This window comes from Trichosporon asahii, assembly GCF_000293215.1.
Source record: "Trichosporon asahii var. asahii CBS 2479 unplaced genomic scaffold scaffold00070, whole genome shotgun sequence".
NCBI lineage: Eukaryota > Fungi > Basidiomycota > Tremellomycetes > Trichosporonales > Trichosporonaceae > Trichosporon > Trichosporon asahii.
This window is the reverse complement of record NW_014040855.1, coordinates 475843-496686: the sequence shown is the minus strand read 5'-3', so window position 1 is coordinate 496686 and position 20844 is coordinate 475843. Positions and strand designations below refer to the sequence as shown.

Genomic DNA, 20844 nt, shown 5'->3' with positions numbered 1-20844 from the left:
GGTTCAGCTTACCAGGCCATGAGTACCTAGCTTACTTACCTCCTCTTACCTCCGCACTCCGCTGATGAGTGCCCGGAACGTCCGGAACAAGGATGTGGTATGTGGTCAATGAATCGTCAAATCGTGACCTCGTGAGCTGGTCGAGCGGGGGTGAGTGGACAATGACGAGGCAATGACGAGGCAACGGCAAGGGCGTGAGCATTGTGCTCCCGTTCAACGGGTGTTTGATCGGCGGACGCAGGGCGTGGGAGAGCATCAGCATGCTAGCAGGCCGCAATAATGTTCTCCCTCGCACTCCTCTTCCATTCACCCGATACGAGGGACAGCGCGCCTCATGGAAACTCTACACACATGCACATGCAAGGACTCTCTGTGTCTCTGTGTAGTCAGACGGGATGTTAGTGGGACAAAACTGTAATCAGTGAGAAAGACATTTAGAACGTTAGAGATGAAAGATAACCTCCCGGACGTCTTCTCGAGGCAAAAGTCAGGATACATATGGCAATTACGGTGTCGCGAGCGTCTCTGCGGCCGCTCAAACTTAACAGATGAACATGAGGTTCGTGTCGATCGGGTGCGAGGCCGAGAGCTGGGGTTTCTGATCGTAGCGGCCTGCGAGCTCGTCTCGGATGCTCCTCAGCAGCATCACGTAGCTCTGGCGCGGGTTCTTCGTTAAAGCCGCAATGAAGGCGTACGACATGGCGCCCGTACTGCGTCTTTGTGGTGTCAGCGTTGTCACAAAGGAAAGGAGAGCATGAGGGATGTGTAGGTGGGGCTGTGCGGAGTGGACGTCGGTGGGGTGAAAGCAATGGAGGCGGTGGAGGTGGTGATGAGTGAACGGAGTGAGAGGTCAACTTACCCAGCCTCTGTTGTGTCCGCGGAGGTCTGCGAGTCCTTGCACCCAGACCACATGACGACGTCTGCGGGCGACGTGCGCGTCTGCTTGGTGACCTCGCCAGCCTTGGAGTTGGATCCCATCAGGTTCTTGCCGACGCTCATGAGGCCGGATACGACCCCGCCAATGTCGCCGCGGAGGTACGACATGCCTGCGCCGAGCACGCCCTGCCCTGCCTCGGCGAGCAGGTTGGGTTCCTTGATCTTGCCCTCGGTCGAGTACACGTACGGCAGGTCGAGGCAGGTGGCTGAGTGGCACGAGTCGAAGATGGCCGTGAGACGGCATCCGGCGGGGAGGGGGCGGACAAGGCGCATGTGCACTGCTGTCAGCTCCTGCAGTCTTGCGCAACTTACACTCGTCGTCGACAATGTGGCCGGCCTGCTTAAAGTCGACAGGGTAGATGACCTCGTCGTACCCGTCGTCCTCGTCTCCGTCCTTGTCCTTGGTCTGGCCGCCGTGGCCCGAGTAGTGGAAGAAGAGCGCGTCGTTGGCACGCGCGCCCTGCACGAGCCACTGCATCGCCGCAATCATGTTGGCGCGCGTCGGGATCTGGCGCGGGTTCCGCGAGTCGTCCGTCAGCACCACCATGTCGTCGGGCTTGTACCCGTGGCGCTCGATCAGGAACTTTTGCACATTGTGCACGTCGTTGATGCACCCGCGCAGCTCGCCCGACTGGCCGCGGTAGTTGATGCCGATCAGGAGTGCCTTTCGCTTGCCAGTACCTGATTAAGCAATGTGTGAGGTCCATGCGCAAACGCGAATCCGTGTCAGCGCCTTGTTACACGTCGCCACTAGGCTACTCACACTGCGAGTACTGGAAGTACGGCTGCTGCTGCTGTCCGTGGTGGCCTTGGAACTGCGGGCCGTAGTGCTGGGTTCCAGACGGAGGGGCTGATGTTAGCTGCCATTACGAGCCGCGCAGCTTACGAGGAGGAGCGCCCTGGGGGGGCTGGTAGTGCTGCTGGGGCGGGCCGGACGGGGGCTGGTAGCCCGCGGCGGTCGGCTGGTAGTGGCTAGGCGGGGGAGCGCCGGTGGGAGGCGGGTAGTGCTGCTGCTGGTAGTTCTGAGGAGGGGGCGCCTGCTGGTACCCGCCCTGCTGGTAGCCTCCCTGCTGGAATCCACCTTGCTGGTATCCGCCCTGCTGGTATCCCCCGTAGCTGGATGGTCAGCGCTGTTCGCGTGATCGCCGACGTCACAACATTGCGCCGGCGTCGTCCGGCGCCGTCCTGAGGCTTGGACGGCAAACGCCAAGAACTCGGGCCAATCATCACTGTCATCGCGCGTACTTCGCCCACTGAGGGGGAGGGGGGTTGTTCTGGTACTGGTTGTAGGCCATGTTGCTTTGTGTTGTGACTAGGCAACGATGAGAAAGCAAGTTGACAACAACAGGGTGTGCACTAGGGCAACCCACGTCAATAGCTGGCTGGGCACAGGTTCGTGATCGACGCGTGCGGGCGACGGGCGACGGCGATGCGGAACCATTTGAACGGGCTAAAAGTAGCGCACTATTACGGCCATAGCCGCCCAAGGCCGTACCGCCCCCGGAAAGCGCAGACCGCAGCACACAGCGGTGCAGCAACCTCTCTTCAGTCGCTTAGTCAACGTAGTGCAATGCATATAACTGATCGCTGAGTCACTCTACAAAAGCTGCTGTACTGCTGTCCTGCTGCTCACGCTCGCGCCGCCCTCTTACTTCTTCTTGGGTCCGTGGAGGGGCTGGCCGATCTGCGACGCAGCACCACGCAGCTTGACGCCGACAATGCGCTCAAGCTTGCCGAGCAGCTGCTGGTTGGGCAGCGCGCGTCCAGACTCGAGGTCGGCAATGTCCTGGGGCTTGGCGTTGGCGGCAGTCGCGAGCTCCTTCTGGGTCATCGACTTTCCGTCCGCGTTCTTCTTCGCCATACGGGCAGTAGCGAGCGCCTTGCCGACCGAGATGTCGACCTTCTCAGGGGGCTTGGGGGCGTCGTCGGCGTCGAGCTTGCCGAGCTTCTGGTAGTTGGTGGCTGCGGGTTAGCTATGAATCGGGCCTCGTGAGCTTGGGCGGGGCGAGCGGCGTCCGAACATTGATTGCACACAAACAACAGATCGCCGCTCGATTCTAGATGACGCAGATCCACAATGGTCTCCGCTCATCTCCGACCCAGAAAAGCACTCACCACCTCCTCCCTGGGCACGGCCCTTGGCAGTGGTCGAGGTGACGGTACCGGCGCGCTGGGCGGCGTTGAGGGCAGAGCCCTTGGCGACGGTAGGGCGCTTGGTTCCGAAACCGATGACGGTAGGCTTCTCGTCCCAGCCAGACTGTACATTATGAATGCGTGAGCGGAAGGTGGCCAAGTGATGCGTGTCGCGTGCAAGGGTTTGTAATGTCGGTGGAGGCCAAGAAGAGCGGCACGTCAGCGCCCACAGCGTCTCGAGTTTCCGCAGCGACTCACCATGTTTGCAGATGAGTTGATCGGGGTGTTGCGGTAATTTGAAAGGTGAGAACTTTGGAAGAACAAGCTGTTGTGTGCTTGCTGTTATCAGTGGAAAGCGGTGGAAGCCGTTGCAAAACGAGGCCTTGCATGCTGGCGAGTCGTGATCTCGTCAGGAGTCAGAACGGTCGGAGCCGCAAATTCGCGGGAGCAAATGCCATGTGGCACAATGCGTCATCGGTCGGTGCGAAGGCGACTCCTGCTCTTGCGCAGCTTCAGTGCGGAACTACTTCGGAGAGATCGATGCAGGGCCCTTGGCTAGGCGGCTGAAGGCGGCTTGCACTCGGCTCTGTCGATCATCAACGATTCAGTGGCACTCAAGCGTTATCGTGGTAAATCATCGAGCACCAGGCTCATGCATGAAAGGCGTAGCTTGCAAGCGTAAAAGGTATGAAGAGACTATGGCGTGAGGCATACGGAAGATGCGCAATGATGGGGTGTTTGCCGTGCTGCTCCTTACTGGTTGCAGACGGTGCAGCGGCCAACGTTCTCCTCAAAGTAAACTCCGGGCTTCTCCTTGGAGACAGTGTTGCCACCGGGCGAGTAAACGCAGCGGAAGTTGAGCTTGCGCGCCATGCCGCCCTCGGCAGGGCAGGTGTAGGTCCAGCCGCATCCGACCTCGGTGGCCTCCTTCCAGACCATCTGCGTAAAGTGGGAGTAGGCCTGCGCGGCGGGGTTGTCAAAGGGGTACTCCTTCCACTCGTCGGCCCAGGCCTTGCAAGCCTGACCACCAGCCTCGGAAGCGGACTCGTACGACGCCGAGAACGTGTGAAGGTTGTCCTCGCCCTTGTGCTCCCAGAGGCAGTCGTTCCAGTCCGACCTCGCCCTGCGCGCGTACTGCTCGTTCCAAGCGAGGGGCTCGGCACCAAAGTTGGCACGGAGGTCGTTGTGGAACTTGAGGATCGACTGCGACAGCGCAGAGGTACCCTTGTAGTCCTCATCGGTAGGCTCCTGGTCGATGCGGAGGCCAATGTCGTAGGTGGGGACGGGGTCGCCGGACTCGCGCTTCGAGGCCTCGTTCTTCTCAGCCTCGCTGTAGTCACCGCCGTTGCTGGTGTCCGTGTGAGTCGACATGAACTCCTCACCAGACGAAGTGGGGGCGGGGGGCTTGTACTCGGACGAGGTGCTGGGGTTGGCGTTTTCGACCCGAGCGTCGGCGGAGGGGGCAGGAGCGGCAGAAGCCTCAGCGGGGGCGGCAGAGGACTGGGCGTCATGGGACTGGGCAGGGGCAGGCGCCTGCTCCTGAGCCTGGGAGTCAGAGCCAGACTTGTCGCTGCCAGCGTCAGCCAGGTTGGCACCGCCAGTAGCCTGAGGGCTGCCCCAGGTGGAGGTCCAACCCCAAGTGGAGGTCCAGCCCTTGTTGGGCATGTAGTGACCACCGTTGTGCTGCTTGGCGGCGTTCTCCTTGACGGGGGCCTCGGCGGCAGAGGGGCTGGGCTCGGCAGAGTTGGCGGCCGAAGGGCTGGGCTCGGCGGAGCTGGCGGCAGAGGGGCTAGGCTCAGCCGAGTTGACAGCGGAGGAGCTAGCCTCAGCCGAGCTAGCGGCCGAAGGAGCGGGCTCAGCAGAGTTGGCAGCCGAGGACTCGGCAGCGGCGCTCGAGGGGACGACCGAGGAGACGGCAGACGCGTCGGTCGGGGCGGGCTGGGCGTCACCACCGGCAGGGACAGTGACGGTGACGGTCTGAGTGACAGCCTTGCAACCGCCGTGCTTGGCGTGGCGGTGCTTGTAGGGGTGAGCCTCGACGGCCACCAGGGCAGTGAGGGCGGTGAAGAGGATGGCGTTCTTCATTGTTATCGTCGTTTGTGAAATGCAGGTGCGAGGTTGATACAGATGATGCTTAATGAGTGTGAAAGGAGTGGGGGTCTTCAACGCTGGGTCGAGAGGATGAACGATAACAAGAGGTCGAACAAAGGAGAGGAAGGAGAAGGGTGTCGAAACGGTCACAGACTGTTTGCTGGTTGCGGAAAGAGAAAGGAGGAGGGAGAAGACGTCGCAAGGAGAAGCGTTATATAGAGTGGGTACGACTTTTGCACGTTTAGGAGACTGCCTTGGCGTTGCGGGGCAGAGATGTGCGATGGCCCATCTGAAGCCACTTGTCAGAGTCACATCAGGAGCCAGGGCCCCCTCTCGCGCGCAGCTGCAGGATATCAGTCTGTGGTGGTGAAGTAGAGTTCCAGAACAACGACTCTCTGCACGCGTCCTGCAGGATGCTTTCGGTGGATCGCGCTCTGGACTTGCTCTCTCTCGATCGGCACAAGGGGGAGGCGTCCCCCAGACATGTGCCCTGAGACGATCAGGGAGGCGCAAGGGCTTTGGCGCCAACTCTGACGGTAACGAGGGACTCGCGACTCGGGTTGCCCGTCGATGCGCCAATCAGCATGGCCGCAGCGGGTCGCGACGACCCACCGGTACCTGCTTCTTGAGCTTGTCATTCCTTCCCTGCGGGTCCAGCTCTTTGCCATTTCACGCACGTCCATTCATCCTCAGCATCCTCAGCCATGCTGATCAGGACTCGACACAAGGCCAGACCACGCCTCGATCCCCTCGGAGAAGAGACACCCCACTCGCCCACACTTGGCCGATGCTGCTCACCACAACTTGACACTGCAGGGGGAGCTCCTCATATCCCCTCCCTCTCTCTCGTCATTCTCCTCTCTGTCTCCTGCTGTATCGAGCATGTTTGCATCTTTGGGTCGACATTCTGGAACACCCGACTAATCTGATATCAGCCATTCAATCCAACCTCATCGGTCTATTGGACGTGCACTTTTCGGCTCAGCAGTGGGGTAAGAATCCCGCTATCACCTCACAACCGAGCACATGTGTCGCACCTCCTGCTGACTACTGTCACTGCACCCCCTCGGCATCGCTAAGCTGACCCAGTTTCTGCCCTTGACCATACTGCATGCGGGCATGCACGTCCATCCACCGCCGAGACCGCCGAACAAGCTCACCAGTCATCACTTCTCCGCCCGTTTCGGCTGCGGGGCGAACAAAAATCCAAACTCTACTCCATCTTTTGGTCCACCCCCCGGAACCCATTCGCTTTCCAGTGAAGCGCTGAGCGTCTGCATGCGGCCGCACGTCGACATGCCCGAAGGACCACCCACCCATCCGGCCCACCACCCGATCGGCCGGTACGAGCAAACTTTGAGGCGGGTGCCGTGTCTTCCCTGCAGCCAGAGGAACTGTCCTAGTGAACTCTGTTGCTCCAGAGCTAGAAGTCTGCTATTCACAATCGGCAACAGGACGCCAGGCAGGCACTCGGCTGCGTCTGCCCACACCTGGGTTCTTCTCGTTGGCTGAGCGTACTGCACGGCCAACGCGAGAAGGCTTACGAGATCCACCTGCACCACTTTGCGTTTTGCTCCATCTGACGTCCCTCTGAACGTCGAACGGCGTACCTTTCCCCGGCCCGAAAACGACCCCAACTCGCCTCCATCATTCACAGAACGTCTGCCTGTGCTCACTTTCTACTTTCTCTTCCCTCGCCCGATCCTGCCAGATTCGGGAACCCGTTCCAGTACACTGGTGTACGCACTCCCTCTTCGTCTGGCGCCTGGCTCGTTGCCCGTTCATCGAAAGGGGCGCAGGCATGACCACCCGTCTGCCCAGCCTGATGGCCAGAACATCTCGAGATTCCAGTTCCTCGTCTGTTCTCCTCCCACATCCAGCTCCCCATTACTTTCTCCCTCGTTGCTACGTTTCGTCTCGGACCTCACTTCCTCCACACCAGTTGAACACTGCAGAGCCTCGCCGAGGCACGGGCTGCAACGCACGCAGCACCTGCTCATCCTGCGTGCTTCGCTGCGGGGCCAGACTCCGTTGCGCCCCAACGGCTAACTTCTATGTGCCCTCATCTCGGTGCCCAGATTCAAACCTCTGACAGCAGATACAGTCCGCTCCGACCTATCGGCCTATCGAAGCCAACTTACAGGCCGCCTCGCCAGCTTTCGAAACGGGCCTCGACACATCCTCCTTCACGCCCTCGCAAGCGCATCGCATCAGCGACAAGGCAGTCTCCAGGCCCGAGCACAGCGCTTCAGCGTCACCTGATCACTAACCCGGTGGCCGTCACCATCTCGACGCAACTCTGTCCACCTCGCGACGGCTACAGGTGCGTCACAGTGTTTACAGTGACAGGCAACAGACTCGGCCTGTGCCGACCGCCGCACCGTGGTGGTATTCTGGGTAGAGTGGCCCATCCGTGCCTGAAACTCTGCTCTTCCGTAATGGTGGGTCGTGGTCGACGCGTCGCGTGTGCTCAGAGAGCGCGTCGCTCTCGACGAAGTCACGTGTTTCTTTAAACGCGCCGGGGCTGCGGAGGATGACCGCTGGGCACACTATGCAGAAATGTCGCGAATGTCGACGCGTCGTAAGCTAAGAGGTGGCACCGGGGGGGGCGCCGGGGAGGACGAAAAGGTTGAGCTTGCCATCTGGTCTAGCACCCGCAGTCCGTTTGGCCCGACAGGCTGATCCCCGCATTGATGCCTCCGGCAGAACGAAGAGGAGCCGGGCTCAGCAAAGAACGTTCGAAATGTTCCTTTTCACAGCGGAAGAAGAGACCAAAGTTCGGCCAAAGTGTGATGAGGGTCAATCACTTCAAGCTCTCACCGCAAGCTCAAGGACGCTGAGCATGAGCATGGATGAGGGTTGTTGCTCCCATCTTGTAATATTCCCACGAGCTCACCGTTCTCTCCCCATCACAGAGTACCGAAGAGCCGTGAATGGTCATGTGCTGTGCACTGGACACTTGGTCAGATGTCCATCTCGTTTCAGAGAGCCAGAGCTTGAAGCCAGCAACGAGATCTGACGTCCTTCGCTCCACGCGCCCCAGTTGCGGCCAAGTCGCATCCTCGCAACGAGGACCCCTAAAGAGAGATAAGATCTGGAGCCGCGGGTGATCTCTTCGCTTTCCTCCAGATATAAGCGCTGAAACGCGATCATCAGGTGAGTCACATCCACCACGGCCTGCCTCAGAGCTCAGATCTGGAGTGCCGGTTCGTTTCCAAGCGCGATGCTTCAATGCTCAAGCTCTCGGCGATCGTTGACTCATTCCTCAAATTCTCATGTCGAAGTGGCCAAGGTTTAGCGCTGAAACATCGTTGTCCGTATCTTGGATCCCACAAACGGCTTTCAGTGGAGCTAGTGGAGCAGGAGCGGAGACCCCAGCACTCCAGGTTGTACAGCGGAGCTCCAACGATCCAGCCAGCTCTGGCCAGCTCGGTAACTCACGCCAAGTAGAATGCTGAAACAGACAGAGTGATTAGCAAGTCGCGTCCATCACAGCCCCCAGCGTGAGATCTGAGATCGAGCGGAGTCAAGGCGATGAGCACCGAGATCTCCACGATCCACGCCAGTACGCCAAGCATATCGAGCAGGTCGAACATGGAAGGTATCGAACATCCCGACTCCACTTGTTCGACTGAGATCTGGTCGCCCACCGCCTTTCGGTCCCGGACTGCCGCGCCTTCGGTTTCTAAACCTGTTCGGCATCCTCCCACCGCCCCGATCTGATCGTCGATCCGCATTGGGAGGTCTGGAAGGTCTAGAACGTTAGTCGATCTCGGGGCGTCGTGACGTGTTAGTGTGTGATGGCGTCTAGCTGGTAAGTCGGTCTGAACGATTAGACTGTGCCGTGTAGGTAACGATCGGTGGGCCGATGCTGACAACTGCCGTGGACGGCCCATCGCCAGACTGATGGATATATGCAAGTAGGGGGGTAGTCACTGATGGGCCTGTGCAGTGGTGATTGTGATATAAGAGCATGACGCGAGAGTAAGATGGCGCAAGCATTCGAGCAATCGCTCGAAGCGTTCTCGAGTTAGTCCGAGGTGCATCTCTCTGATTGGTTGTGAGGGAGGGTCACGGTGCAGTGGTACGGGCCGGCTAAGTGAGTATTCCGATTATCTCTGGCAGGGAGTGATCGCGAGATTATGCCGAGGTTCCCCTAAGGCTGAAAAGCGATGTCGTGATCAGTTGGCCCGCCCCCATACAGCGCGCAATGTCACGCGCTAATCGCCCAATCACGGTTCCTAATTGCCGATTAGTCCTGAAGTTGGACCACGCACAGATGCCGAGACTAGCGAGCACTGTCCTACACTTGCCCACTGATACTCCTTGCACGGCCATCGCTCTCGACCGCCAGAGCCCGCAGAGCCCGCACAGTGCGCAAAGATCCCAGATTGGCCTCCCAGCGATGGCGCAATCACGTCATTCACTACTGCTCCTACACTGCACCGATCCACTACACACTCACCGCTTCACCGCCCGACTCCCGAACCGAGGATTCCCCGCAGCCCAAGACTCGCTCTCGCTCTCGCCGCAATATAACCCCCCGCCAGCCATCCCGTTAAGCATCTTTCTCTCCCAACTTTGTTCCCCTACACCACAACCATGGCTCAGTACAAGAACTTTGAGACCCTCCAGCTCCACGCCGGGTAAGTCTTACCAGGAGCTACCAGAGATGTGGGCGCTGACATTCCCCTTTGCAGCCAGGAGACCGTCGACTCGACCAAGTCGCGCGCCGTCCCCATCTATGCCACGTCGTCGTACGTCTTCGACGACTCGGCCCACGCCGCCCGTCTCTTCGGTCTCAAGGAGTTCGGAAACATCTACTCGCGTATCATGAACGTGAGTAACCAGTGTCGGCGAGAGGAAGGAAGGTGGCTGCGGTGACCTTTTTCTTCCCAGCCAGCCGGCCTAAGTCTCAGCCGGACGAGCTCACGGACACACGCTGATCCGCACAGCCCACCGTCGACGTCTTCGAGAAGCGTGTCGCCGCTCTTGAGGGTGGTGTCGCCGCCGTCGCCACCGCTTCGGGCCAGGCCGCTCAGTTCCTGACCATTGCTGCGCTCGCGCACGCCGGCGACAACATTGTCGCTACCACCAACCTCTACGGCGGCACCTACAACCAGCTCAAGGTCATCCTCCCCCGTCTCGGCATCACGACCAAGTTTGTCGCCGGCGACAAGCCCGAGGACATTGCCGCCGCGATCGACGACAAGACCAAGGCCGTCTACCTCGAGACGATCGGCAACCCGCGCTTCAACGTCCCCGACTTTGAGGCGATCACCAAGGCCGCGCACGAGAAGGGCGTCCCCGTCATTGTCGACAACACCTTCGGTGCGGGCGGCTACTTCTGCCAGCCTATCCAGCACGGTGCGGACATTGTCGTCCACTCGGCGACCAAGTGGATCGGCGGCCACGGCACGACCATTGGCGGTGTCATCGTCGACTCGGGCAAGTTCAACTGGGGCGAGAACGCGGCGCGCTTCCCCCAGTTCACGGAGCCGTCCGAGGGTTACCACGGCCTCAAGTTCTGGGAGACCTTTGGCCCCATTTCGTTCGCGATCCGTGTCCGCGTCGAGCTCCTCCGCGACCTCGGCCCCGCCCTCAACCCCTTCGGCGCGCAGCAGCTCATCCTCGGTCTCGAGACGCTCTCGCTCCGTGCCGAGCGTCACGCCTCCAACGCCCTCGCCCTCGCCAAGTGGCTCGAGCAGAACGAAAACGTCAACTGGGTCTCCTACCCCGGCCTGGCCTCGCACCCCTCCCACGAGACGGCCACCAAGTACCTCCCCCGCGGCTACGGCGGTGTCCTCGCCGTCGGTGTCAAGGGCGGCGCCGCCGCCGGCGCCAAGGTCGTCGACAGCTTCAAGCTCATCAGCAACCTGGCCAACGTCGGCGACTCCAAGACCCTCGCCATCCACCCCTGGACCACGACGCACGAGCAGCTCTCCGACGAGGAGAAGAAGAACTCGGGCGTCACCGAGGACCTCATTCGCATCTCCGTCGGCACCGAGCACATTGACGACATCATTGCCGACTTTGAGCAGGCCTTCAAGGCCGCCAACGCTGTTGCCGCTTAAGCGGCGCGAGCGCCGAGGCAAAGCCGAGGCGTGAACGCAGAGCTGATATAGCTCTCTCACCGCCAACGCAACCTATAGTTTAAAAGGACGTTCGCTAAACTGCACGCGTCCAGATTGTAGATCTTCCTTCTTCAGAGGTTATAAATGTAGATTTGGGATTTCGTCAGGACCACTGGACGCCGAGGCCGAGCGACAGCGAGGCGACTGAATCGATCTCTGACTGACGGACGACGGACTCGACTGCGCTTACACCGCCAGCATATACTGACGACCTCACCGGAACCTCCGGTATCGCAGAAGCCCGCCACGACAGCCGCGAACAACTCGGTGCAACGTTGGCATTACGAACTGAGGAATAAATTATTCGTCTAGGGGTCTACCAGAGGATAGCGTTCGAGGAGCGGCAGCGAGCTCGGTGCAGGATGATGCCGTGCAAGCTTGCAAGCGCAGCCATTGGGGGTTACATCGATCGAGGAATTGCAAACATAGCAAAGGGCCTCGCCTTGCGTATTAGAGATAACGATGCGATTGACCTCGGCGTGACTTCCAGTGTTTGTTAAGGTGAGGCACGGCTCCGGATAGCAGAACAACGACAACAACACGCACACATGCAGCAACAGAAGCGCCGGCACCTACGACAGGCCGGCACTCGGGCTTGTGTACGATCACTATCCCGTTCTTCATTGCGTTCTCGGTGCACAGCCGCCAGGCCAATACTTTCGCTCTGTACGACAACAGCAGAAGTGAAACACGGCCCGGTCCGCATACGACGATCAGGTCCGACGTCTTTCCGTCGGAAGTCGTTGAAAGTGCTTGCTCGCTTGCTCGCTCGGAAGTATGGGCCCTCTCAGACTCTCCAGCCGCCTCAGTATCCACGACGTACGACTTGGGCCTTTGGGTCCAGAGCGATCCTACCTGCAATTGAGACCCGTTTCGAAGCATTTCAGTTGCTTGGCGGCAGCAAGCGAGCCCCACGCGAAGTCTCCCTTCCCCCTCAGCGTTAAGATCAGCCGTATCCGCGTCTTCGCATACCGCGTACCGACTCGCGCTACTCTCGCTACGTCCCACCGAGGTCAGTGCACGTCAAGACGCCGCTCACTCTATTAGATCTTAAGAGGTGATCATTGCGCAGAAGATTTCGAAACGGCTCGCATAAGGAGGGATGTTTTCATCCTACCGCACGGATGGAGAAGAGGGCGGGTTTGGCCGTGAGAGATTCCGGTTGTAGCCGGGTGTCCTCTTACGGCTGACGGTAAGAGAGAAGCGTGCTTGTGGGACAGGCACATGTCCGGCATGGCTGGCACATGCCCCCCGCCCCACTGTCCCCGGCAAGAGACATGGCGTCAGCCAAACCCCGTCTGCCTCCACCACTCCTCCAGCTGCTCATGGATGGCCACTCCGAATACACACCCAGCCCCGAGCAAGTACCAGCGCCACACGGAAGAACTAAGATGCGCACCGACTCTGGCCGGACCAGAGTTGGTGCAGAGTGCCAGTCTGGAGCTCCCCGGGGTTCTCGGACGTTGAGTGGATGGGAAGATGGGTAAGGGATACGCAACGCAAGAGTTAATTTTCCGCCTGTCAGCGATCTCAGGCCGAATTATCGCCGACCATACCACAGAACTGGCCAGTCGCATCCTTTCTACTCCACCTCTGTGCCTCCGTTCCTGCTTCGCTTGGCCGTTTACTCTGCTCCATTCTGCCAGAAGAGCAAGGGAGAAGAGAGGGGCAGAGCAAGGGTTGTGTGGGGTAAGAGGGCAGGACAAGGCAGGTTTTTGCGAATGCTGGATGCTGGTGGTCAAATGAAAAGTGACAGGCATACCTGCGGCCCTGCTGTTACCCTGGGAGCATTTCCCGGATTCAGTTTCCGGCTTGCCCACCGTCTCCACGTCTTCAAACATAGGGCAAGCCGCAATCAGCCGCCCAGTCATGACCAGTCAGCAGCCACGCTAGTTCAGGATTCTGGACCCCGGCTGCCCTACTTTCGCCCTGGCTGCCCCAGTCACAAGACCAGCAGGTTGTTCTAATAGTGGCCGCTCCGGGGCGTGCGGACGGCAGAGCGGCGGCAGCTGGGCACCTGGGCACCTGGGCTGACGGTCGTCTCGGCTGAACTGCGCGTTTGCAGCAAAGTTTGCAGTTGGACATCAGTGCGACCTCAGTGGACATTGGCCCCACACTCGTTGTCCCTTTCCTGGGCCCTTGGTTCTCCTGCCCAGTTCCCCGCGCGGCCGCGCACTACTCGTTTAGTCCCCGTCGCGCCAGCTCCAGGCCAAGACGCAAAGCAAATTTCGGCGGCATCTCCAGGCGGGCCAACTGGCCAGATGAACCTGCGGGCATATGACTCGAAGCGTATCCAACGGCATCGCCGAGGCGTGCCCTAAGCGTGCGAGTCGGATCGACACGACTCCATCTCTCACTCTCTCACACCACGGTCACGGTCACGGTTGCTTGTGAGCTTCCTGTTGCCCACTTGCACATTTACTCTTTCACACACTTTACACACTCTCTTTACTACTTTTTTTTTAGACCCCGGCCAAACGACCCCGACTACTCAGCTCGACAGCGACACCGGGCAGTTGACATCTTCACGATGACGGAAAAGAAGAAGGCCGGGCTGTTCCACAGCTCCAGCGAGAAGAAGCGGTTCGACGACAACTCGTCTGGCGCCTCGGTCACGAACCCGGACAACATTGAGGCGTATCCCAGTGTCAAAACGCAGATTGCGGCCGATGACAGGCGGCACGACGCCGTCTTCGGCGAGATCACAGAGAAGGGCCCCGACTACCGCAACGTCGGCTGGCTGGGCGCGACGGTGCTCATGATCAAGTCGGCGTTCGGTCTCGGTGTGCTGTCCATCCCCTTCGTGTTCCAGGCCGTCGGCATCGTCCCGGGCATCATCCTCATCATTGTCATCGAGGCCATTGTCACGTGGAGCGCCTGGGTGCTCGGCGAGTTCAAGCTCGCCCACCGCGACACCTACTCTCTCGCCGATGTCGGAAGGACGCTCGGCGGCCGCGTCGGCGAGGAGTTCTTCACCCTCGCCGTGTGCATCTGTATGCTCTTCTTCTCTGGCTCGGGCATGGTCGGTGTCACCACTGCGCTGAACGCGGTCTCGACCCACGCCACCTGCACCGCTGTCTGGATGGTGGTCGTCTTTGTCGTCTCCTTTGCGGCCGCCTCGATCCGCACCCTTGGCAACATCACGTGGCTCGGTTGGGTCGGTCTCATCTCGATTCTGTCCGCCGTCCTCGTCATGACGATCAGCGTCGGCGTCCAGGACCGCCCCTACGACGCCCCCAAGGCTCCCGCCCCCTGGGACAAGGACTTCAAGGTCGTCGTCCCCACCACGTTCGCGAACGGTATCTCTGCCGTGGCCACGATCCTCTTCGCGGCCGCCGGAACGCCCACCTACTTTGGCATCATCTCCGAGATGCGCAACCCGCGCCTCTACAAGCGCGCGATGCTCATCAACCAGGCCTTCGTCACCACCGTGTACATTGTGATTGCCTCGGTCGTCTACTGGTACTGCGGCAAGTATGTGACGCAGCCTGCGCTCGGCTCCGCGGGCCCGCTCATGAAGAAGATTGCGTACGGCCTGTCCATCCCCGGACTCTTCTTTTCCGTCTTCCTCTGGATCCACATTCCCGCCAAGTTCATCTTTGTGCGCCTCCTCCGCGGCTCGCGCCACCTGAACGCCAACACGCCCACGCACTGGGCCACCTGGGTCGGCCTCGCCTTCCTCGGCACGACGATTGCGTACATCATTGCGTCGGCCATCCCTATTCTTGACTCGATCATCTCCCTCGTCGGCGCCCTCATCGCGCCCACCCTCTGCATCATCCCCTTCGGATTCATGTACCTCCACCTCAACGTGCGCTACCGCCGCTGGAGCGACCTGCCCCTCAGCACCAAGATTGGCGCCATCTGGGCCTGCATCGTCATCCTCATCGGCCTCTTCATCACCGTCGCCGGCACCTATGGCGCCGTCGTCACCATCATCAACCAGCCGGGTGACGGAAAGCCGTGGTCGTGCGCGGACAATTCGAACTCGGTCTAAGCGCTGCCGCGAAGCGAGCGCAGCGAGCGAGCGGGCGAATACGACGGGCCCACGGCGGTACGCGATCGCCACTGTCCGATGTCGCGCCCCGGCAGTCACCCTTTCGACCTAGCTGCACACATTTCTTTTTCAACAAATCCACTTGACCAAACCAACGATCTTCTGAAGCAACAAGAAGCAACAAACTCATCATGTACCACTAGCAAAACCGACCATACCATTCTCTCCATAGGTCCGTCCGTCCGACCATAGGGCGTGCGAAAAATGTCATTTTCTCCTTTTTCCTCTTGCCATCATCGCGGCTGTGTGAGCCACTGCCACAGCTCGCGCACAGCACCAATGAGCATACGGGACCAGCTGAAATCACACTCGACGAAGCGGCGCGTCTTTGCCCCTGCCAGGGTCCACTCATCAGCGGACTCTCCGGGGGGTCTGGGCGTCAGCCATACCTCCTTCTCCTTCCCTTTTGAGGGGGCGGGACTCACGCAGCAATCTCATGCACGAATCTGCCCCTCAGACGCGCACATGTCAGCCCATTGAAGAGCAGACTGATCGCGCTGCTGATCCAGAACCGGGTGCCCGGCGTGTCCTCGCCGTGATACCAGTCCCTCAAGGCTGGAGTTACGACGCCTGCTGTCAGGCCTAGGAAGAAGATGGCGCAGAAGGTGAGGAGGGGCGTGGCGCCGGGGTGCGAGACGAGGAGGTACGTTGGCGCGTCGAAGTGCAGGTCCTCTGTGGGGTCTGGCATTTCTGGCGTTCGGGGGAGGGGGACGCGGCGGGTTAGGGAGGACATGGGGCGAGGGGGGATGAGTGAGGTCTCAACATGGAAGAGGTGACTGGCGATTGACGCCCGTCCGGGACGGCTGGTCGGCACTGCCAAAGGACCCCGGACCAAACTCCCAATTGCTACACTCGCCCCTGATGAAGTGCAAGACAGGCACCGACGATCACATGATGCTATATCTTGCATCACAACTGTTTAGCCTGCTATGCCTTATGCCGGCTTGTTGATCTTGTTGATCTCGCTATCACTAAGGACACTCCACGAAGCGCCTGATCCGCAACCCGTCAACGAACTCGGCGCCAATGTCGACGTTCCTGTTCCCCTGTCAGCGCGCTCCTTAATCAAAGGCCCACGGGGGCACCTCGCGCACCCTCTCTGCGCTGTAGCCCGCGCAGAACCAGATACCGACAGCATCGTCAGGATGCTGAGCCACCCGAGCTCGGGGTCTCTCTCCCCCGAGGCCATTGAGCGCAAGAGGGCGGGGAGGAAGCTGCGTAGCTAGTCTCCCAGCAGGACGAGCCAGAAGGGGGGCGGCACCATGCGTGTCCGTTACGATTAGGATGACTGGTTCTTGGAAGGGCAGAGTTGGCATTGGTGTGGCTGCTGCTGAAGAGAGAAGAACTGACGACTAGTGGTAGAAGCGATAGAGGAAGTGGGGCGACGGGGATAGTTCCCAGCTGTGAGGGCGCTACCGGCGTATCTGAAACGAGTGCGGGGACGACCGGGCGTAACTCGTCCCCTTGTCCCAGAGGTGGTGTGCGTCATCTAAAGGATGGCAGCATGGGACTTGGATTAGACGTCTTTGCATGGGAGTAGTGCATCGACAACTTAAGGGCGCTACGTACGAGAAGCACGAGTATGGCCAAGAGCGACTCATCGCCACGATGACCACGCCGAGTTGGCTTTCTGCCACAGCCAGCGTCCGATATCCACTGCCGTTTGCATAAGGCTCAAATCGCACTCCACAAAGCAACGTACGGGAACGCCGTCCACTTGCAGCCCCCCGCGTCTGTATCGTCAGTACGTCTTCCCCGGAACTGACCTCCAAGATCAACTCACACCGTGATCTCGTGCACCTGCGTTCCCCGCAACTGGGCGAACTCGTACGCCGTTCTAAGCAGGATGAGGCCCAGGCCGGTGTAATAGCGTTTGTCGCCTATTCCGGTACCAGTCAAGTCGTGCACTGCCTCGACAACAATACAGCCTAGAGACAGTCCACACAGAAACACGTCCGTCATGATACTGAACATGGATGAGGAGGCGCCGCACTTCACAAGCATGAAGGAAGGCGCATCGGTGTGGATGTCGAAGTCGGCGCGCTGGGCGGCCTGCTGGTTAGCCTGGGGTGCGTCGTCGCGGTTGTCCGGCATATCTGTATAGAAGAATGGATAAGTCGTGAAGGAGTGACAGGAGCCGGATGGGTGAAGTAAAATGACGAACTGCGACTAGCCGACAACTCAAAACAAGGTTTCATCGACTTGGTGCTCCACACCCGCGAGCTCAGCTGCGTGCCTGACGTTTCATGTTTGCCAGCCCCTCAGCGTCGAGTGTGTATGCGATCCAAAGGTTATATACAGAGCACACTGGCGGGGTTTCGAGATTATGGCTCCTTGATGTCATCGGACGCACGCCCGCCGTCCTCCTCGATATCGCCTGCACCGGGCCTGACGTTAGTCATAAAAGCAGGCTTATTGCCATATCTCACAAAATGTTGTCATTCATTGCGCGCCCGCGGATGAAGTACGCAGCAATTCCATAGGCGACAGTGTAGGCGAACGCGATCCAAACAGTCCAGCTGTCCCCGCTCGGTTCTCCTATCCATATGGCAACCAAGCACTGGACCCAAACGGAGAAGTATGCGCCGAAAAGGAACAGAATGGCCGCCGTCGTGAAGGGGCTCCAGCGGGACTTGACGAGGATTTGCCTCTCCTTGAACAGACCGATGGGCATGTTGGGCTTCTTGAGAGTAACGGACTGACGCAGAGATAATAGCGAGTAGTCAAACGATGACGGGCTTGAAGGTGCACAGATCAGCAACGATCTAGCGGTGTAGGCGCTCACGCCTCCCACGCGCAGCCGAGGTTGAATCGCCACTTTCTCATCAGCAATCTCGCAGACTGTGGGCGTTCAGGGCGTGCATCTGAACACAATTGGACGAGCTGCATCTCTTAGCGCTACGGATTGAGGACCATCAGGGACAAGCGGGGTAGGTTATGCCTCAATATCTATGTGCTATCTTGCGTCGAACAAACTGGCGGAGCTGCAGATAGTCGGCGAGGTCAGTTCCAAAGACGACTAAGTAGAGCAGAGTCGACTTCGCGCCGAAGCCGCAGCCGCCAGTCATGTCGAGGTGCCTGAGATCAATGTTCATGGGGTCAAAGAGGGGTGAGTAAGGAGTTGTGGGGAGTTGGAAACACCAGAGATTGCATGTTGGGAGCTCCGCAGCGACCGTCGCAGTTGGGCCAAATACGGCAAATAAATAAGGTTTACGTGCCACAACCAGCCCGAGGACGAAAGTCCACCTCCTAGACTGCAGGAGACCGAGACTATAACTTCGGCTCCAGGATTCCAGGGGCTGGCGTTCCAGTACGCATCACATGATGCAGTCACGCTGCGGCTGTGATCAGCCGATGGTGACCAAAGCCACTGCTGACAGCTCGGTCAGCGATACCTGTCGACCACACGGAGCACGGTCTCCGTCTGTACGCCACGCCTAGCATCAGACTTATATTCATGGCGGCGGACTCACGGAGTGATATCGCACACCCTTCGCGGACGCATCCAAAAGACATTTGTTCCCAAGCAAGGGACAGCGACATACGGTGACCAGCGCCAGCCCGTATACTCAAAAGAGCAGAGTTCGCCCCCGCGCTCGCACCACCATACAGTAGGAGCACATTATTGAAGAGCCGACCTATGGCGACCTCCAGGAAGACCATGAGCAGCAAGGAGATCCACGGACCATACCCAAACGGGTCGTGCACTAGGATGTACTTGCGCTCCTTGTCGTCCATTGCGGGCGGCATTGTCGTATTGCGTATCGAATGGAGGATTGATGGGAGAGTGTACAGATTCACAGTAAAGTGTTTGCCAAAGCAGAATTGCGGCCGTCGTTCCGTTCCTTTGAATCCAAGTAGAGTAAACTCTGTTCCGCAGAGATTCAGCTATATGTGGAATCTCGCGTAGGTCACGCTCCCCACTCGCATGGACAGAAAAGCCGCCCGCGCTCGGCAAAGCAGCATTAAAGTAAGAGAGGATGACACTGCCGACGGCCCACATCACTTGTTAAACATGGCAGGCAAAGCTTATCAGTAAAGTCCGGGCTCCTTCTTGGAAATGACCTGCGAATTGAAGGGAAGGTGTACCTTGTCCCTGCTCTAGCGATGCGAGGTTAACGTTGGAGATGCGAGGCTGGCTTGTTGGAGCACTTTGTTTCAGGGCATCTAGGTTGAGTTTATCGAGGTATCGAAAGCCGAGTTACGCGGCAGCTTGGCTGCCGGCGATCCTGGGTGTCGAAGACGCGACAGGATCGCTGCAGGGGATGGTGGCCGTGGAGCAACGACAAGTGCCCGTTGAGGAGCACTATAACAAGAGCTGCACCAGCGACAGACCGAACGAGTGCACAATGAACTATCGGTTCAACATTGAATGTCCCGACCCCAACTAGGTCGATGCTACGTCGAGCCATGTTAGTAGTAGTTGCTAAGTACATCGTTGCGTTTCAAGTCGGTATGAATGAGGATTGTTTACAAAAGATCAGCAGCAACCGCATGCGCTTCGTGAATGCTGATGGCTTCGTCACCCTTCTTTGTGCTCTGTCCTCACGCTCGAGCTCGACTGGCCAGTTGTCTGGCTGCTTGCTTGCGTCAGTGCCGAGCCTGTACCCGTCTTTGTTTGGCAATCGTAACAAGTTAAAAGCAAGAGGCAGAGCACTTTCCACCATACTATCAACCTCCAGCTGCTCAACGACCTCTCAATCCCACGAAACCTTTGACCATGCGCCCGTACCCAGACACACCGCACCATTCCGCGGCCACCGCAAACCCGAACGAACGCCGAGACGCAATTCCGGGCCCTTTGACGGACTCTTGCATCCTTATCAGAGTCCCGCGCAACCAGGGGCCCGTCCGGACGGGCGCCATCCTGATTCTTACAGGTGTTCTTGTCGGGCTGCTCATCTCCGAGTTCCTGCTCTTGTGGAGTGGCGGCTGCCCTAGGATGTCGGCCACGACGCATGCTTTGGTCGCGTTCTCGTTGATCATCTCGGGCGTCCACGTACTCGATCTGGCGAGAAGGACTACTGTCGTCCACCTGCCGCGTCAATAGAATGTTGGACACAGTGAGGAGCTCAGGGAAAACTAGGCTAGATGATGATTAGCGAGTCGATAGTATCAGCTGCAGCGTCAATCATTAGAATCGGTTCGAATTCAGAGCTCGAGACTGGCAGAAGTTGTGTCAGTTAATGTTGTCAAGTGTGAGAAGAGCCTGCGCCGCCGGAGAGTAGCATTGTCGGCGTCGCGGGGCCGACGGTGCACGGACCTCGGCGGTGGAGGTGGCTTGAACATGAGCGGACATGGCCCCTCGGTGTAAGCTCGTCACGTGATTGGACATGATATCGCCGGAATCTCCGACCGCGTGGCTTTCCGATGTAGTCACGAACTTTTGTTGGAGGGGCATGGCTGGCACGCTCAGGCACGGCGGCCTACAGTGAGGGAGAGGCTGCGCCTGGGCCACCCAAGCCTAAGGCATAACGGTGAGCCTACCGCCAG

At 59.2% G+C, this 20844-nt stretch overlaps 7 protein-coding genes across 7 annotated transcripts; 2 read left to right on the top strand and 5 right to left on the bottom strand.

The window, feature by feature from the left end:
• Positions 1-541: 541 nt before the first annotated feature.
• A1Q1_04023 (uncharacterized protein) lies at positions 542-2231 on the bottom strand (the record flags this gene model as incomplete). Its single annotated transcript, XM_014322400.1, has 5 exons — positions 542-710; positions 860-1142; positions 1249-1617; positions 1823-2052; positions 2182-2231. The coding sequence occupies 5 exons, from the start codon at positions 2229-2231 to the stop codon at positions 542-544; spliced, it is 1101 nt and encodes a 366-aa protein (XP_014177875.1).
• Positions 2232-2584: 353 nt separating this feature from the next.
• Positions 2585-3330, bottom strand: A1Q1_04022 (MBF1 protein; the record flags this gene model as incomplete). Its single annotated transcript, XM_014322399.1, has 3 exons — positions 2585-2898; positions 3052-3193; positions 3328-3330. The coding sequence occupies 3 exons, from the start codon at positions 3328-3330 to the stop codon at positions 2585-2587; spliced, it is 459 nt and encodes a 152-aa protein (XP_014177874.1).
• A 492-nt stretch (positions 3331-3822) lies between these two features.
• A1Q1_04021 (uncharacterized protein) lies at positions 3823-5154 on the bottom strand (the record flags this gene model as incomplete). Its single annotated transcript, XM_014322398.1, has 1 exon — positions 3823-5154. The coding sequence occupies one exon, from the start codon at positions 5152-5154 to the stop codon at positions 3823-3825; it is 1332 nt and encodes a 443-aa protein (XP_014177873.1).
• A 4608-nt stretch (positions 5155-9762) lies between these two features.
• A1Q1_04020 (O-acetylhomoserine) lies at positions 9763-11234 on the top strand (the record flags this gene model as incomplete). Its single annotated transcript, XM_014322397.1, has 3 exons — positions 9763-9806; positions 9861-9999; positions 10116-11234. The coding sequence occupies 3 exons, from the start codon at positions 9763-9765 to the stop codon at positions 11232-11234; spliced, it is 1302 nt and encodes a 433-aa protein (XP_014177872.1).
• A 2590-nt stretch (positions 11235-13824) lies between these two features.
• On the top strand, positions 13825-15291 carry A1Q1_04019 (amino acid transporter, putative; the record flags this gene model as incomplete). The annotated part of the gene is made up of 1 exon (XM_014322396.1): positions 13825-15291. One exon carries the CDS (start codon positions 13825-13827, stop codon positions 15289-15291), a length of 1467 nt encoding a protein of 488 aa, XP_014177871.1.
• A 1121-nt stretch (positions 15292-16412) lies between these two features.
• A1Q1_04018 (uncharacterized protein) lies at positions 16413-17445 on the bottom strand (the record flags this gene model as incomplete). The annotated part of the gene is made up of 4 exons (XM_014322395.1): positions 16413-16645; positions 16702-16840; positions 17054-17084; positions 17135-17445. 4 exons carry the CDS (start codon positions 17443-17445, stop codon positions 16413-16415), a joined length of 714 nt encoding a protein of 237 aa, XP_014177870.1.
• Positions 17446-18698: 1253 nt separating this feature from the next.
• A1Q1_04017 (uncharacterized protein) lies at positions 18699-19101 on the bottom strand (the record flags this gene model as incomplete). The annotated part of the gene is made up of 2 exons (XM_014322394.1): positions 18699-18775; positions 18825-19101. 2 exons carry the CDS (start codon positions 19099-19101, stop codon positions 18699-18701), a joined length of 354 nt encoding a protein of 117 aa, XP_014177869.1.
• Positions 19102-20844: the final 1743 nt, after the last annotated feature.